Source organism: Cuculus canorus, chromosome 4 (genome assembly GCF_017976375.1).
Source record: "Cuculus canorus isolate bCucCan1 chromosome 4, bCucCan1.pri, whole genome shotgun sequence".
Taxonomy (NCBI): Eukaryota; Metazoa; Chordata; class Aves; order Cuculiformes; family Cuculidae; genus Cuculus; species Cuculus canorus.
In genome coordinates this window covers 58676864-58695423 of record NC_071404.1, presented here as the reverse complement: position 1 = coordinate 58695423, position 18560 = coordinate 58676864, and the positions used below count along the sequence as shown (strand labels likewise).

The 18560-nt window shown below is 39.7% G+C and overlaps 1 protein-coding gene across 7 annotated transcripts in view; it reads right to left on the bottom strand.

Moving 5' to 3' along the window:
• Positions 1-2615: 2615 nt before the first annotated feature.
• The window catches only part of TECRL (trans-2,3-enoyl-CoA reductase like), a 63299-nt gene continuing 47354 nt past the window's right edge, over positions 2616-18560 (bottom strand). Inside the window, exons 7-13 of one of the 7 annotated variants that reach the window (XM_054065793.1) lie at positions 13214-13319; positions 11370-11442; positions 10734-10777; positions 7935-7992; positions 6580-6665; positions 6120-6165; positions 2670-4954 (exon numbers count right to left, since the gene is read on the bottom strand). In XM_054065793.1, the coding sequence (XP_053921768.1) occupies positions 4827-4954; positions 6120-6165; positions 6580-6665; positions 7935-7992; positions 10734-10777; positions 11370-11442; positions 13214-13319 (541 nt within the window). In that variant the 3' untranslated portion in view covers positions 2670-4826. Of the gene's footprint in view, positions 4955-6119; positions 6166-6547; positions 6666-7933; positions 10527-10733; positions 10778-11369; positions 11443-13213; positions 13320-18560 lie in introns of those variants that run through there. The other 6 variants (XM_054065796.1, XM_054065794.1, XM_054065797.1 and 3 more) reach the window with 6 other exon arrangements.

Genomic DNA, 18560 nt, shown 5'->3' with positions numbered 1-18560 from the left:
AAGAATTCATTGGTATTATTGAATAAGCTTATATTTCTTTTAACTGTAAATTATTTTCTCTTTCTTGGTTACTCAGTCTTCAAAGGCTTTAGAAGTTAGATAAAAGCAGGTATACATTCGAAGCATGGGTGGAGGCATTAATATGTGGTAGATTTTTTTAATCTAAGCGCACATATTCAGGACCCATCAACTTTTATTTTCCTTTGCTGAGAGGTTTTAGATTGACTATTACATTGCAAGGAAATTCAGTGCAGATTATTTCAGCCACATAATGACTGATGCTCCTCACCTGTCCAGTCAGACAAAATGGACAAGGACACTTTTTCTCAGATATTTTCCTTAAAGGGCAGAGCCGGGTGAAATTCAGTCTCTGGTGTGCTAGATGAATAAATAACCAAATACTGGGACTGTGATAAAGGCCTGATACAACTCTGCTTTTGGTTCTGATACCTGCAGAAAGAGTTGTACTGTTTGAGTCATGGCTGAAGTCATGCAGAGACCATTAAAATAAACATTCCCATGTGATGATAAACATGCGTGAAGTGAAAATTGCCTATGATGGTAGCTATACAGCAGCCGTTACACACTCGCTTATGATTAACCAGGCTTTTCGTAATTAAACGTTTTTCATGTAGATACTAATCTATGTGCAATGACAGCACAACACAATTTACGTTTATCTGTGGAACATTGGAACAGGCATACAGTATGTTTCTCTAAAAGCTTTCATGAATGTTAATGACAGGGAATATCACCTGAAGATAAAACTTGTGCCTAGGAAGATATAGAAAAGGAAAGCCAATAAAGTATCGTGTGGAAAGTATTAGCTTGCTGAAAACTCTTCATGGTTTGAATTAATTTTTAGTTCAGCAGCATTTGTTAAAACCAGAAATAGATAAATATTCTCTTGCTTTCCTATAACTTTCTTCTTCTTATAGTGTGCTTTAGAAGTCTTCACATTCAGTGATTTTTATTTTAGTATATTTAGCTATCACTGCAGGCTCTCTTTCAGAGAACTGCTTTGATATCAGGCTGCTTTATCTCGATTCCTAGTGGGGTAAAAGTCAATTTAGAGTCACTTTCTTTATACAAAACAATGAAAAGCACAAGATATTTTGATGATAATAGCATTCATAAAAACGGATGACCATCTGCTTCTATTCAGTTCTGCTTTCAGTGTACTTTTGAGTTCTGGTTTTGCTATAGAAAGATGAAATAGCTGAGATCATTTTCAGTCCTGTCAGATGTGAAGGTGTTGTAACTATCTTATAAGATAAGCATATGGCTGGCTTTTAAGGGCTTTTTCAAACTAGGGATCCAAATATAGGCTGCCAAGTTGTGTACAGGAGCATCTGTCACTTTGGTTCCTCATCCCAACACCTCCCCACACCACCAGGAAGCCTGAGCTTGTATCTACTCTTTTCCAGGCTGGCATTTCATGACAAGAACAGGTCACAAAAATGCAAACTTGTCTATCTGAAGGCTTAGCTTTAGTCTTCTGATTTGTAAGTCTTGGAAATACTTCGGGAAAGATGAGGCCTGCCCTGGGGTCAAAGGCAAGGGCAGGGGACCACACAGAGAGGATTCACTGCCTTGCACTCTGTCACCTTTCCACATGCAAAAACTGAGAAAAACAGCATCAGAAAGCTATTTAACTCAAAGGGACAAATCGTTTTATGTTGCAGGTAGTGGATTTCATGGCCTTCATGAGTAGCAGGATTGAAAAGAGTAATTCATGTTGTCTTAATTATTTTTCCTTTTCAACGGACTCCAGTGCACTGGAATGGTAACAGAGAATAGAATCATAGAAGGGTTTAGATTGGAAGGGACCTTAAAGATCATTTAGTTCCATCCCGCCTGCCATGGGGTTGGAACATCATTAGCAACACCTGTGAAGTACCTCCATATTAAGAGTGGCCAAAGTAGGGATCAACTCTGTGAGCTGCATCTGATGATCCATATTGAAAGGTGACTCCTTCCCTTTGACCTTGAAATATGGTGACATTCTGGTGGTGGTGTGGCCTTGCCTGTAAGTTTCTTCTGCTGACAGCTCTGAAAACTTTAGGTCTGTGCTCATGAGAAAATATTGCCTAGTATGACCACAGGAATTAGCAGCTAACCTTTTACTTCCTCATCAGCACCTAATAAAAGAAATTGTATCAGAGGTCAATAAGTCATCTTTTTTCCCCAGATAACCAGCCCTGTCATGACAAACTTTCCCATGAAAATGTTTGTGTGGAGACAATTGTTTTAGTTCAAACTGTACATGCTACTTGCAGCTAAAATCAATGTTGATCACAATTTTTGTATATAGTGATACTTTTTGCCTGGTTTTGTTTGCTCGTGGGTTGATTCAGGTTTTTTTCAGAGCAAAATCCCCAAAACTGTCAAAACAACGTCTGAACATTTTTATATACTTTTTGTTTCAAAGTAAAAATATGCCATGAAGTTAACTTACCTCTTCTAATCATATGGAACTTGCCTGAAAATCAGAGAGAGTGGTACAGAAAGATCTGCGAAGGTGCAGGAGGTCAGATTTATTGCTGTTTGTGAAGTTATTTAACACCATTCAGAGCAGTTCTAGCTGCTCAGCACCCCATTGGTGAATCTCAAAATATGTACCATGTTTATCTGAGACTGCCTTCTGTAACATATCTTCATTTGTTCTTTCCTAGTGTTTGCTTTTACCCCCATTTTAAAACTTTAACAGGAGCCAACCCTTTATCTCTCCTACCCTATGTACTACGACCAACTAATAAGCAGGGAGATAAACTATTCCTGAAGTACTTCCTTTGCCTAAGCTAACTGTTGAATAGGAACTGTGCACGTAGCAACTGCAATCACTCTGGAAACATGTCTTGAGTAGACCTTAAGCTGCAGCCACTGTAATCAAGAGATTAACAGATAAGTAATTTTGGCAAGTCACCTTCCCACGTGAACTATTTTAAACTTAAGGATTGCAAAAATGAGACATTTCATAAACATGAATTGAAAACAGTCACAATAGCTCTGTTAAAAAAAGAGACAACAGTCTGAGCTCACATATCTAACACTAGCTGGAAAAAAATGGATTTCATAAATATTGTTGCTCAGTGTAAGTGAATAAAGAGTACAGAAAATAATGCTTCAAAAATAGATCTTTATTAGCAGTCTGGGTTAGAGAACTGGGTGTTCACTGTGACTTGAGTTTTCCATTGAGAGAAATAAAGAAATCTAGGTGTTCACAGGTTAAAGTTAAAAAATATGGAAAGTGATTTATTTACATTACCAAAGTGAAATTAAGTTACAGTGGCTAATAGAATAACTTTTGTGAGTTAGACATTAGAAGACAGGTATGAACCCAATTTACTGGGCAAATTAACTTTGTTAGAACACTGGCACAAAGATAACAGCATCTTTAGGAGACAAATTGCCTCCCTTGCTTGTGAATTCTGGTGTTCCTCTAATGATTAAATTTCTTTAAGCAAGCTTTTTCACTAGCGTAAGGGAGCCTAAAGACATAGATAAATGTGCAACAGAAATAGAATGAAAACTGGACTTAATGCCCTAACTCTCTGTATCTTAATACGTGGTGAAGAAGTTCTGGTTCTTTTGCTCTCTGTAACTAAAACTGCAGTTCTGAAAGTGGATGTCACTGATTCACAAATGGAGCTAAACAGAGTTTTCAGGACTTGAATAACAAGCCCAGATAATCCCTTAAAACATAATGTCCTGGAAGGCAAAGTAGCAGATAAAGACTGACCAAACTGAAAGGCAGCTGAAGCCTTTCAGCAGTGTACATCTGAGGCAGTTCAGACGTGGATTGAAATGCATATGGCAAAATCCCTTTCCTTTTTGATAATGAGCTGAACTCAGGTTCACCTTGTGCCCAAGGATTTCACAGTGCTTGATACAAGTAAGTTGAATGATGTTTTAATGGAGTCAGGTATTGAAGAAGGGGATCTTAACATGCTTGTTAGTCCAGAAAATCTCCTGCTATTTCCAGAAGTGTTCAATGTGAGAAAGGGGGATTGATTTAAATTATATACTCAAGGTCATGCTGCAAATTAGTAGCAAGATGGGAAGCACCTCACAAATAGTCCCCTCTTGGAACTGCAGGGCAGATGTGCCTACTTTCTGCAGTGATCAATTTAAGCCAATTTGTATTTAAGAATTTGCTATGAGATTAAATTACAAAAGAAAGAAAGAAGAGAGGAAGGGAGGAAGGAAGGGAGGGAGGAATGGAGGAAGGGAGGAAGGAAGGAAGGAAGGAAGGAGAGAGAAAGAGAGAAAGAGAGAAAGAGAGAGAAAAAGAAAGAGAGAGAGAAAGTAAACCTAGACTATGCTGTGTTAACTGCACAGTGGTCATTCTTTGATGTGATGCTTTAGAGGAGCTGACGCAGAACATGCTGTTTCCGTACAGTTTAATAAAACTAAGGCTGTGGAACCTCTTCTGACGCAAAAAACTACAGAATTCTCATCATCATCTAACTCTGAACCTTAAAGTCACCAGACATGAATGCATGCAGATGAGCTGTATTCATTAATTTTAACAGCATCTGTGCCCATTTACACCAGCAAAATATCTAACCTAACATTTAATATGAGCAATTCTCTTGACCCTTCCCAAGTAACTCCATTACAGAAAATCTAATTAAATCATATCTTTTAGCAGGAACCAAGAATTCTACATTTTTTCACTTAATTAAAAGCTCTTCATCTTGAACAGTTAATTTTCAAAAAAATATATCCAGTAGTTCTTCCTCTGATCCACTTTGGTTATTGAATGAAATTATTCAGTCACTTCGAGTTAGCTCTTGAACTGTATGCTTAGGGTTGTGAATAGCTTAGAAGATGATAGGAATCATCGCCGCTTTTCTCCCCACCTCTGGATAAAACCTCTTCAGGTATAGCTTGTGTTTCTTTTGGGCCCAGAGAGACATTTGGATGACCATCAGGAAAGCAAAAATGCCAGCTACCAAGGAAAAAGAAAAAAGAAAAAAAAAAAAAAGAATCATGTGTCTTCTTTCAATGTCTGTGTCTGAATATAAGAGGGTTTATGGAAAAATCTTTAGACTTTTCTGTGGGCAGAAATAAGTCATCTCTGCACTTGCTTTCAGCCTTGCAGTTGCTGATATATCATAGCCTGAGGCTCAGCCTTCACAGCTGACACCTATGTGTCTAATATTATTTTTAATATTATTATATAAAAAATAATTAATTTTATCACCTTTGACTTCATCATAAATCACAAGGCCTCCTTAGGCATGGTGCCATCTCACCACGGAATTATTCATGGCCTCTAACAACAGTTTTTCTGGTTTGCTTTTGGCCTATAACATTTCTTTGTTTTTAACTTTACCTCCCAAATACAACAAGGAGCTGTGCTTTCTCCAATAAAAAAAAAAAAGTATCTTTTCAAAGAAAATTAAAAAATTAATTTTTGCATGATTCAGTTTAATGCATGTTTGAAAATTCTTGTTTGTAAACCATGTGGGGATATTTTTTGCAAGTAACTTGTATCAATTTTTATTTTGGAATAGAAAAATAATTAAAAAGTGAATGTTTTGGAGAGCTCAATACCAAGGACCATGTTTGTACAGATATTTAGGTCTCTAGGGATGCAGGAAAGTACTGAGCAAGAGTTGCAGGTGCTACTAAGCAGGTTGCTGTAATGAGCTGGTTGCCTGATATAAGCACACAGGGATATGCTACCAGAAATGCATGTGTCTTTCCTCTTTTGAAAAACTAAATACATCTGGGTTTTTTTTCCCTCTCCCTATTAGGAGTACTATTCTGGGTTTAAAATGCAAATAAATTTTTCCATATCAAAAATGATAGACTATAAAGGAAGAATAACGACTTTTTTTTTTTTTTTCCCTAAATTTCAAAGTCTGTTTTCACTATGGAAATGGAAGAAATAACAATATTTCACAAAAAGCAGAGAGTGGGTTTGATCAAAAGAAGGTGTTGCAGTAGTGTTCTTGCTGTGTAGGATAGTACTTTGAAGGTTTAAACAGTCATGTCGGAAGGGAGTTGTGATGGCAATATTACATATGCTACAAATTTTTTGACAAATTTCAGATTTCCAGAATTCATTTCCACAACTAACAATTTAGAGTCTATCTTTACAGTCTTACCTGGCAGGGTTTGTGTCATCACTGTGAAACTAATCCAAGACCCAACCTGTTGCAAAGAGAAAGGCATTGTTAATTGTATGCTTTATGTAAAGCAGAAGAATAAGTTTTCAAAAAAAAGCCTGGAAGATGAGCATGACACTTGTACTGGAAATGAGAGAAGAAATGTAGCTAGAAAGGAACCCCCCCACGTCCTGGATGAGGTGAAGTGATGGGTGGTAAATCCTTGTATCACTGGGGAGTCTGCAGTGGAGAGGAATATACACAAGAGTCATGACGTTGATGCGAGGGAAGAGAAGGGTCTGGTGGAGAAACATTTGTGGGAGCAAGGAGATTGACATACAGAACATAATGATTGATGTGCATAGGGAACTGCATGGAGGTGTTGCAGATTTTCTGCAGGTAGAGCCTGAAACACAGTAACCACCTACCCTTTGCACATAAGCAGAAGAAAGTCATATACCTCATACGTGTAGTTGGGACAGGATACCAGCAAGAAGAGCCACGTGAAGGGGTTGTAGGTTGGACTTGGAAAACAGGCTTTATTTCCTTTATGAATGGAGAAGCAAAAAACATCCAAACAGACAAAACTGGTTTCAATATAGGGAGGGGAACTTACAGCTAACCTACACAACAGTCATCCCCTTGGCCAATGCTCCCAGAGGACAATTTGTTAGAAAAGTTTCAGTGAAATCTTTTGAGACAGCAAAAGCTGTGTTTATCCCAGTGAGAACGCTGCTTTCTGAGCCGTGTATCAATTTTCCTAGGAAGGTCTGGAACGTCCAAAGGACGCAACCTTTGTTCAGAGGAAGAGAGAGGCAAGAAATTCAGTGCAGACTAGCCAGCAAGTGAGGGCTAAGGGCATTGTTAAAGGACGCACCTGTATCTTATTCAGCCTGAATCAGGAATCTGAACCTGCAACCTCTCTCATCCTCATCATTTGTCCCAGGGTAGAACAGGAAAACAACTCCAGAACTAACAGATGACTTTCTATAGTCACTGGTAATGCTCACACCAAATGTCACGTATGCAACACTTAAGTTCTGGCAACAATGCTATCTTTAATACTTGTAGGCACTGAGAACATGGATGTATTATTTGGCTTTTGCTGCTTTTAAATTGAATCAGGTCTGTTGCAACAAACAAACACTTGCCTAACTACAGCACAGCAAAAGCTTTCTCAAATAACAACTAAACTTCATTGTGTAAAGTTTTTTTGAATAGGGTATTATAGTGGGAATTTATACTATTATTATCTGAAAATATATTTTACTTTCTAGTATGTATAGAGTAAATTTTATTCTTATGGTACAAAAGTTCCTGAAAAACCCATGCTTGGAACATCCTGTTAAGAGCACACATATACAATGATGCCTGCGTAGGGTTTCAGGAGTCTTATCTCTCTCTATTTGTATATATACGTGTATGTGTGTGTGTGCATGTGCATATCTTTGCATGAGAGGCATAGATCTAAAATCTCTTCAATTTAGTTTAAAAGTTTGTGAAACTTATTTAAAATTGAATCCTCTTCTGTCAGTTAACAGGATGCTTCAGAGAACATCCATGTTTAAATCCATATTTAAATTGCAGTTGCGTCTAATTAAGATAAATTTGCTATAAGCTTTAGAAAAATGACAGTGTTGCTAATGCTTCCTTGTCACCACATTTATTTTGAAGATGTTATACTGATGGCATGGTACCTACTTCATCTTTCTTTGTTCTGTGGCTGCAGATACATAATCTACTATATATCAGTGGAAGATGGATAGGTTAAACATACTTCAGTCTTAAACAGACAAACAGGAAACAAAGACAGACCTGAGTGAGTGTGGTGAGCTAAAGCTACATTGATAAAGTGATTTCCAGCTTCACACATCTGCAAGACATTAAAAACATATTTTCAGTTGTATGTGTAAAATCTGCAATAACTATGTTGCAGTGCACAACCAGAATTCCCCCATTACAACTCACAGTCTGCACCCAGATAATATGCACTTCAGAATTAATCTCCCTAGGGAAATACATTCTGTGATCTTTGTCAAACACATAAAAGTGTCTAGTGAGTACTGTGCACACAGGCTGGATTGAAAGCCCATGTTTCATCTCCTCAGAGCTCAGTACAGGCATGCTTTCAGTGTGGTTCCCATGCCCAGCATGTGCAACATGCTTCAGTCCAGGGAGATCAGAAAGGCTCCCTAGAGTCTAAGGAATTTAGCAAGATGCTCTTCTGAACTGAATATCATTATCAGGATTTGGATTTAATCCATCTGCAAACGAGCTGGTGAAAATGTGACCACTGTGTTTGTAAAGATGTCGTGAGTTAATGTGCCTACTCTCTTCCTACACAGGCTTTCAAAGGTGGTCAGCATAACGCCTTCGTTATGCTGATTACAGAGCACAGTTCTCTAGGTATTTCATTGAGGAAGGAAAAATAGAGGACTAAAAATGCAGCGGTTCTCTGGAAGGCACCTGGTCAAAAGGACAGTCATCAGGAAGCGATAAATGAAGGGAGCCAGTACTTTATTTCTGGATCTGCTGCTCTCTGGTTGTGCCATTTCCAGCCCTAACCAACCGCTCAAACTTGGTCTTCAATATTTAGATGATTTAAATCATTGGAAGCGCTATCCTGTCTCCCCACTTGGTTATACAGCATGTAGCACAAGGTGATTTCAGATTTGATTGTGGGTTTCACTACTTCATCCATTACAATTACTGCAGAATTAAAACAATTGCTGTCCATTTTTAAAGTGTGAATTCGTAGAAAAAACAGTTTCAATTTCTCAAAAAGAAAGTCTGCCAGTGCAACAATTTAATTTTATGTTTTTCAATTTTTACACCCTTTACAAAGAAAACCAAAAGGCTGTATACATTTTAATCTCAGATTGAATTGAAATTTTATTCATTTCCAGGTTGAAGACTGATTTCTCCTCTCAAACAAAAAAAAAAAATGCAGTGTTTAAAGTTGTGTTTTCTTACATCATTTGTCATTCTAAATTTTACAAGGCTGGAAAAAAAAAGAAAATAAAATAAAAAGGAAGAGTGCTAAAACCTAGAGATGTTAAAAGCATAAAGTCACAAGATTAATACAGGAAAAAAAGAAATATAATTGTATTTTTTTTAAAACCGATTCTGAAAGTCATCCATAACTAACTTCAATTAAAACTAATTGAAAGGAATATGTAACTTCGTTTTATTTTGAAATCTGCAATTATCTGAAAGAACATTCTAGATAGCATTCATTGCTGAAGAATTTTCCCTTTTTTGTCAGGGGGATTTCTGTGGATTTTAGTAGGAAAGTTTAAATCAGTTCTGTTAGCAAAGCTGTTATTCTGCACGGATACATAGTCGTGGGTCAAATCCTGCAGTCCTTTTATGTTTTTTAATTACAACTAACTGGCTGTCATCTATCATAAACACCAGATGTAAAACACTAAATAGCCAGAGAAGAAAATTCTATTATAAAATACCATATCAGAAGCTATAATTCTAAGCATAGCCATAGAAGTAATTTTAATTTACATCCTTCCAATTATGAGCTAGAAACATCATTTTTTTTCTGTTAACTACTATTTTAAAGAAAAATGTTTCAAAGTTAAAAGTGGTTTGTGGAACACTATACATACTGAAATTTGCAATGCCCACGCTATTGAAAAGCAAGGAAGATTCACGGACTACAGTTAATACCTACAAATGCTAAAATCAATTCTAAATAAAACAAGCAAAGGGCATTTCTGCAGGGATTTTTTATTCGCTTACCTTTGACCCTGCAGTTGCATTCTGCTGTAATTAGCTCTTATTTCTCTCTTTAGAAACGTGGCTGCTAATGTTCAATATCAAGAAGTAGTGCTAAATATAAGCTATTCCTTAGTCAGTGTCTCAGATATAAAATATGGGGCAGTGGGGAACAGCAGGGAAAAGGCTTACCATGTTAATGATTATAAAATATAGAAGTCTACATGCTGTTCCCCTTCTTCATATACTATGTGTACCCTGTGAGAAAAACATCCCTGCAAAGCTTAGATTAATTTTTCTAAACATGAGAATCTTTCAGAAAAGCCTGCTGACAGCCTTCAAATTACTCACTGTTGTAAACAGTAGCTGCAGATGTATGCACTTAAATCGGGATATGTAATAAAAACAAGCATTAAGAGAGGGAGAAAAAGAAACCTTCCAAATACTTTTTTCATGTGTTTTAGAAACCTTGGAAAACAGCTTCAAATAATTTTATATTTTAAGTTGCTGTTTTAAATTCATTGCATGAGAAGCTTCCAGAACAAGGTCTGAAAGGCAAAGGTTTGGAGTTTCCATGGGTAGGAAGTTCACAAAAAAGCTGCTTGAATTCAGAATCCCAACAGGACCCATTTCTTTGTTTGATGGCAGCATTTTCCATAGAATCTATATCAAGGAATGCTATATTGAGGCAAGGAAAAATGATTCATTAGAAAAGAATTTTTTTTCTGACCCTCACACATTATCAGTCAATCCAGCTAAAGGACACAGGGCAATTAGCATGGACATATCTAGATACAAAAACTCATAGAAGCATTACTGCATTTTACTAAATTGTGAGGTACTCCTATTACACGATTATTAATAAAATTTCATTTTTGTACTTACCAGAAAAGCAAGGGCAGCAAAAAAAACTTGTCTGTGGCCAAATGCTAGAAAATAGGATGAAATTATAAATTGCATTTTACGGTATGCACATGGTTTCCTGCGGGTAAAATTAATCTAGTGCTGAGGAGCAGAAATACTTCTTTCCTGACAGGCTCTGCAGAAAGAGTCGATAATATCACACCAATATGAAGTCCATGCAAATAGTAACAGCACTCTAGAAATGCCAGTCTCAAGGCAGTTATCACCTAACTTTTTCTAGTATTTCATAGCATGATAGAATCATAAAATGGTTTGGCTCAGAAGGGATCTCTAGTTCTCTCCTGCATTAATACAGATATTGTGAATATGAGATATATCTATCTTTGTGTTTTCTCCAGTTGGCCAATATTTCCAATTCATAAAACTGGACAGCAATTGACTATCTCTGAACAGTTACCTACATTCAATGGCACCGGAGGAGTGCTTTCTGCACAACAGTCTTCCTTCTGACAGGTGGTATAGACTAATCTCTGGCTAGATTAGTCACATAGATACAGGATCTTATGTAAGGGTCATCTATTGATTTTGGAGGGCTTAAGGTTGTATACCAAAAGCTTTGTAAAACCAAGAGCAGTTTTGTGTTCTACTTATACATACACGGTGGAGTATACTGTGGATGGTTAATGTAGTATGCAATCCAGGAAGTGAATCCCCAGTAAAAGGCACAGCCCTAGAACAAACGAAAGATACACATTTCATTAGAAAGAAGGATAAGCAAGTACAAATCGTAACTTTATAAATATAAAATCTGGTAAGTACAAAGCCCAGATGACCACTGAAAGATTTTGCAGTGTCTTCTTGAGTCACAGAATACAGATCTTTTTTAAGATGTTACAAAGCCTTTAAATAAATAAATAAAGAACCCACGGTGTAGATTATTTGGATTGTGCTGAATGTGTTTTATGCCTGTGGTAGGAATTTATGGTTTGGTTTTTTGTTTTTTTTTTTTTTAATCCTTATTTGATTTTTTTGCTGAAAGGCACATTTCCCTGAGTTGTACTATTAAAAGCCTAGGGCCGCTTAACATAGCTGAGCTGTTACTGTACCTTAAACTCAGCGTTTCCATCCAAGACAGAGCTAGCCAAACAGTATGCTAAACCAGCTGAAACAATAAAGATTAAAACAAATAGGTCTGGTTTAACCCTGGCAAAGAAAAAGTCACACAGTTCCTATAAGGATATTTGAGCTATACACTGAATCTACTCCAATAGATTCATCCTCATGTCATCCTCTTGATAAAAAGCAGTACCCCAGCTGTCTATGTGTGGTGAATGAAGCCATGGGCTTGGGAAAGCCCAAGCAGAGATGATGTGACCATATTCTTGCCCTGAATAGGTGGCACTGCTCCTGTACTTTTTACAAGGAAAAAACCAAATCCCACCAGCCAAACAACTGAAACCACTCTGGAGACTGGTTAGAGCCTTTCTGCATGTCTAAGATAAGGGTCCCATGCTCAGTATCTTCTCAGGAAGAGCAGTGTACAGAAACTGGCTACACCTCCATCCCCCAAGTAGGCCTGCAAGTCGAGCTTTATCTTTTTAATTTTTTTATGCAATGCTGCTGTGATACATGTACTACAGACATGAGGGGACAAAAGTAATTGTGGGTTCTTAACTCCCACATGCATGAATCACTTTGGAAATGGCACTCTGTTTCCAAAGCAGTTTAGCTTATATTCCTTTTCTCTTTTTAACACTGTATATTGTAAACCAACAATAGTGTGCATCTCAGCACCTCCTTTCTGACTGGAATCGAGTTGAACCCTCTATCATGGCCATACATTTATCTTCTTCACTAAGATCTTAAATGTATTGCAAAACTTTTAAAGGGAGGGTCTTTACATCACACTGAATGAGATGGGGGGAGGTGATACAAAATGCCCAAGACTGAGTATGTCAAATAAAAAAAAAGAAGAGCCTATAACTAATAACACACAGTTGAATTTCAGGAGGCTTTCAGAGACAGAAGACTTTAGAACACCTCAATATCTCCCTTCCTGTGGCCTCAGAATGTAGAATGAGAAAGTATTTTTTTTTTCTACTTGTAATTTGATTTTTGCTTCCTAATGCAACATGTCTCTTGCTTTATATTTGTATTGCACTGGGAAAGTGAAGTGTAATTTCTGTCAGCATTGCTAGATGTTGCAGCAGCATGTCTCATAATAAAATTACATTCATTCTGAAAAATATCCTGGACATGACAATCAGCCCCTTGGATGGATGAGTCAAAGTGGACATTGAAATGCAGAAGCCAAAATGGACATTGATTTCATTTCATATCCTTGGGGACTTGAACCTGAAATTCTTCCTATATATGTATTTTGACTATTCATAATTCCTGGAGCTAGAAAATAAATTACTTGATATCTTCCTGTCTTCTTCCAAGGACTGATTTGAAATGAGGGTAGCCTCCCTTACACAAAATGATAAACATACTGTCACCTTTATCATATTTCTCAGAGGAGTGTGCCCTCCGGAAAACTTGTGAACAAATAATGTCTCCAGAAGACGTCTGATGTAGTGTGAACAATGACAGAAGCAAGCCAAGCTAGAATGAAAGAAAAAATTAAATTAAGGTAAGTGAAAGATTGGTTTTCATTACTTCATAATTTAATGTTACGAAAGGAATAAGGACTAATATTTCAAAACTGCAGAGTGTCACTGAAATTGTGGGATTTAAGATATTTTTTTGATTGGCGCATCTAGAACCAAAGACTAATGAAATCATGGAATCATAGAATCATAGAATAGTTTGGGTTGGAAGCGACCTTAAAGATCATCTAGTTCCTACCCCCCTGTGATAGGCCAGGACACCTCCCACTAGATCAGGCTGCCAAAGGCCCCATCCAGTCTAGCCTTGAACACTTCCATGGACAGGGCATCTACAACTTCCCTGGGTAACCTGTTCCAGTGCCTCACCACCCTCACCGTGAAGAAATTCCTCCTTATGTCTAGTCTAAATCTGCTCCTCTCCAATTATAGCCATTGCCCCTAATCCTACCACTCCATGCCTTTGTAAAATGTCCCTCCCCAGCTCTCTTGTAGGCTCCCTTCAGGTATTGGAAGGTCACCTTAAGGTCTTCCTGGAGCCTTCTCTTCTCCAGGCTGAACAAGCCCAACTCTCTCAGCTTGTCCTCATATGGAAGGTTCTCCAGCCCTTTGATCATTTTTGTAGCCCTCTTCTGGACCCATTACAACAGCTCCATATCCTTCTTCTGTTGAGGATTGCAGAACTGGACACAATACTCCCAGTGGGAGTCTCACGGGAGTGGAATAGAGGGGCAGAATCACCTCCTTTGACCTGCTGGCCACATTTCTTTTGATGCAGTTCAGGATACGGTTGGCCTTCTGGGCTGCAAGTGCACATCGCCAGCTCATGTCAAGCTTCTCAACAATCAGCACCCCCAAGTCCTTCTCTGTGGGGCAGCTCTCAATCACATCATCCCCCATCCTGTACTGAAACCACAGATTGCCCCAGCCCAGGTGAAAGACTTGGCACTTGGCCTTGTTGAACCTCATGAGATTTACATAGGTCCACTTCTCTGGCTTGGAAGAGGAGGCTGGCTAATGTTGTGCCCATCTACAAGAAGGGTTGCAGGGGGGATCCAGGGAACTACAGGCCTGTCAGTCTAACCTCAGTGCCGGGGAAAGTCATGGAACAGGTAATCTTGAGTGATATCATGAAGCACATGCAAGAGAACCGGGTGATCAGGCCCAGTCAACATGGGTTCATGAAAGGCAGATCTTGCCAAACTAACCTGATCACCTTCTATGACAAAGTGACTTGACTACTGGATGGGGGAAAGGCTGTGGATGTAGTCTTCTTGGACTTCAGTAAAGCTTTTGACACAGTTTCTCACAGCATTCTGCTGCAGAAACTGTCAGCCTCTGGCCTGGACAGGCGCACACTCTCCTGGGTTGAAAATTGGTTGGATGGCCGGGCCCAGAGAGTGGTGGTCAATGGAGTTAACTCCAGCTGGAGGCCAGTTACAAGTGGGGTTCCTCAGGGCTCGGTACTGGGTTCAGCCCTGTTCAATGTCTTTATCAATGACCTGGATAAAGGCATTGAGTGCACCCTCAGCAAGTTTGCAGATAACACTAAGCTGGGCGGAAGCGTGGATCTTTCGGAGGGTAGGGAGGCTCTGCAGAGGGATCTGAACAGGCTGGACCGCTGGGCCGAGACCAATGGCATGAGATTTAACAAGGCCAAATGCTGGGTCCTGCACTTGGGGCACAACAACCCGATGCAGTGCTACAGACTAGGAGAAGTCTGGCTAGAAAGCTGCCTGGAGGAGAAGGACCTGGGGCTGTTGGTTGACAGCCGACTGAACATGAGCCAGCAGTGTGCCCAGGTGGCCAAGAAGGCCAATGGCATCTTGGCTTGTATCAGAAACGGCATGACCAGCAGGTCCAGGGAGGTTATTCTCCCTCTGTACTCGGCACTGGTGAGATCGCACCTTGAGTACTGTGTCCAGTTCTGGGCCCCTCACCACAAGAAGGATGTTGAGTCTCTGGAGTGTGTCCAGAGAAGAGCAACAAAGCTGGTGAGGGGGATGGAGAACAAGTCTTATGAGGAGTGGCTGGGAGAGCTGGGGTTGTTTAGCCTGGAGAAGAGGAGGCTGAGGGGAGACCTTATTGCTCTCTACAACTACCTGAAAGGAGGTTGTGGAGAGGAAGGAGCTGGTCTCTTCTCCAAAGTGACAGGGGACAGGACAAGGGGGAATGACCTCAAGCTCTGCCAGAGTACGTTCAGGCTGGACATCAGGAAAAAATTTTTCACGGAAAGGGTCATTAGGCATTTGAACAGGCTGCCCAGGGAGGTGGTTGAGTCAGCTTCCCTGGAGGTGTTTAAGGGACAGGTGGACGAGGTGCTGAGGGGCATGGTTTAGGGAGTGTTAGGAATGGTTGGACTCGATGACCCAGTGGGTCCCTTCCAACCTAATGATTCTATGATTCTGTGGATCATGTCAAAGGCTTTACAGAAGTCCAGATAGATCACATCCATTGGTTTTCCTGTGTCCACTACTGTGGTTACCCCATCATAGAAAGCCTCTAGGTTGGTCAGACAGGATTTTCCCATTGGTGAAGCCATGCTGGCTCTCACTAGTTACTTCCTCATCCTTTGTGTGTTTTAGCATAGCTTCTAGGAGGATCTGTTCCATGATCTTCCCAGGCACAGAGGTCATGCTGACAGGTTGGTAGTTCCCAGGGTCATCTTTTCTACCCTTTTTAAAAATGGGGACAATGTTACCTTTCTTCCAGTCACCAGGGACTTCTCATTGCCATGATTTTCAAATAGTATAGAGAGTGGCTTGGCAACCACATTGGCCAACTCCTTCCAGATTCTGGGATGCATCTCATCAGATCTCATAGACTTATATATGTTTAAGTTCCTCAGGTGGTCATGAACCTGGTCCTCCTCTACAGTGGGAGGGGCTTTACCCCTCTGTTCACCGTCTTGTTGTCCATTGACCCAGGGGGGTGAAGACAGCAGTTAACAGGGAAGACTGAGGCAAAAAAATTGTTGACTGCCTCAGCCTTCTCCTCATCTGTTGGTATGAGGTCACCACTTTCATCCATCAGCAGGGGTACATTCTCTTTAACTTTCCTTTTCTGATTGACGTACCTGTAGAAGCCCTTCTTGTTGGTCTTTACTTCCCTGACCAAGTTCAGCTCCAGATGTGCCTTGGCCTTTCTGACCTCATCCCTACACAACTGGGCAGCGTTCCTACACACTTTCCAGGTTCCCTGTCCCTGCTTGCACTGCCTATGCAGTTCCCCCTTATTCTTGAGTTTGACCAGCAGGTCTTGACTCAGCCACGCCAGTCTTTTCCCTTCCCTGCCTGATTTCCTACATCTGGGAACTGAGCGCTTTTGCGCTTTATGAAAGCATCCCTAATATTTGGCAGTTCTGTTCCCTTGTCCCCGAGGACCATGTCCCAGGGGGTCCTACTGATTAACTCCATGAAGAGCTGGAAGTCTGCTTTCCTGAAATTTAGTGTCCTGACTGTACTCCTCACCTGTCCCATATCCCTCTGGACCTTGAACTCCACCAGTGCGTGTTCACTGCAGCCCAGGCTCTCTTTGATCTTGATGTCACTGATAAGCTCACTTGTATTGGTGACCATCAGGTCCAATATTGCATCCCCTTGAGCAGGAGTCTCTGTTAGGTGGATTAAGAAATTTTCTTCAATGCACTCTTGGAGTCTCCTGGATTGCCTACAGCTTGCTGTGCTACTGTGTCAGGGTGGTTTAAGTCCCCCAGTAGAATGAGAGTTTGTGAGTGTGAAGCCTCCTGTAGCTGAAGGAAGAAGGCTTAATAAGATCTTTTTTCAGTGTCATACAATGTTGCTTTCATTTCCCAAGGAAGAAACTTACTTTTACAAGCCTTGAATTAAAAAAGAGCTCCTGAAGATCTGAATGTCACATATAGCCCTGCCAAGACATTAAAACAAGACAGTTGTGTATACAAGCAAGCATCTGCTGTGCTTTTCCAAAAGATGTCTCCCACATTTTAGGCCACCTTAATGCTCCTGTGGGAGGTGTCTGACATTTAAAAACATTATTAATATCTTCTGAATGGTTTCCTTGTCCTTTTCCAACTCAAGTGTCTACCTGGTAGCAGTTTCTATTTCATTTCCATGTGGAAACAGAATGAGATTTTGTTGCAAAGTTAATCCATTCTGATGGCTTTTTTGTTGCCCATTACAAACAAATGAGGTAATTATTGTAGAAATTATTATACTGATTCTCTTTTGAGGAAGATTATGAAACAATAATAGGCATTCCTGATTTGCTTCTGAGAATGAGTTGCAATTCACAGAGATTAAGTTTCAGAAACAAATGTCAAGAGTGATTCCTAGTGGCATTTTATCTTGGTTACATTTACCGTACCACCAGAGCCTGTCTCACTGCAAACCAATTACATGACATAAATGAAAAGTGGTTTTCAGTATGTGAAATTTCAAATACTTCTATTATGCATCTTGTATGGTAGTAAGAGTCAAAGATTAAATGATTTCAAAGTAATTAAACTAGAGAAAGTTGAGCTAAGAAAATTTCAAACAATTAGCTACTTATCCAAAGCCTGGAGTAAAATTCCAGCTTTGATGGGAAATTTAAAATTATTTTGGCTTAGGATGGGGACCTCAGATGAACCCATTAGAGGTGGTCACTGAAAGGATTCTGCGCACCCCTTGCCTACTTAAAAGAAGGTAAGTTTGTTACTGGCTCTTCTGTTCTACCAGAAACTCTCTCCTCTTAAGCATATGAGCAAGAGAAGGAAGGCAAGTATCTTGCAGCTCTGGATTTGAATTCAGTTATTCTGTGTTCTCTTTCCCAGGTCCACTAACTCTCTTAATGGCTCTCCAAGTCTCTATTCCTCCATCTACTAATCGTAATATTACTCACTGTGTTTCTCTGCTGTATACCAGCTCCCTTGATTCCACAATCTTAGTGTGGAAAAAGTGCTGTAGGAAAGCTGCACATTTCCTTGAGGCTTCTCATTTACTATGTGCCCTCCCACTTCTGGTGCTCCAACCTCTACAGCCAACAGGCTTTCCTTGATCACATTACACTTCTCTGCCAGGCAGTAATCCCCCAGAATTAAGACAATCACAGTGAAGAGTAGTAAGTTCCTTAAGTGTGAAAGTTCCCAACCTGCCTGGTGCACTAACTGCCATCCTGTAGAGCAGTATAGTTGGTGGTGGCAATGTCTTGAGCCTCCCTGGCTGTTACTGTGAATAGCTACTTGCCATTTTCTTGTATGTAACAGTTCTTAATCCCTCCC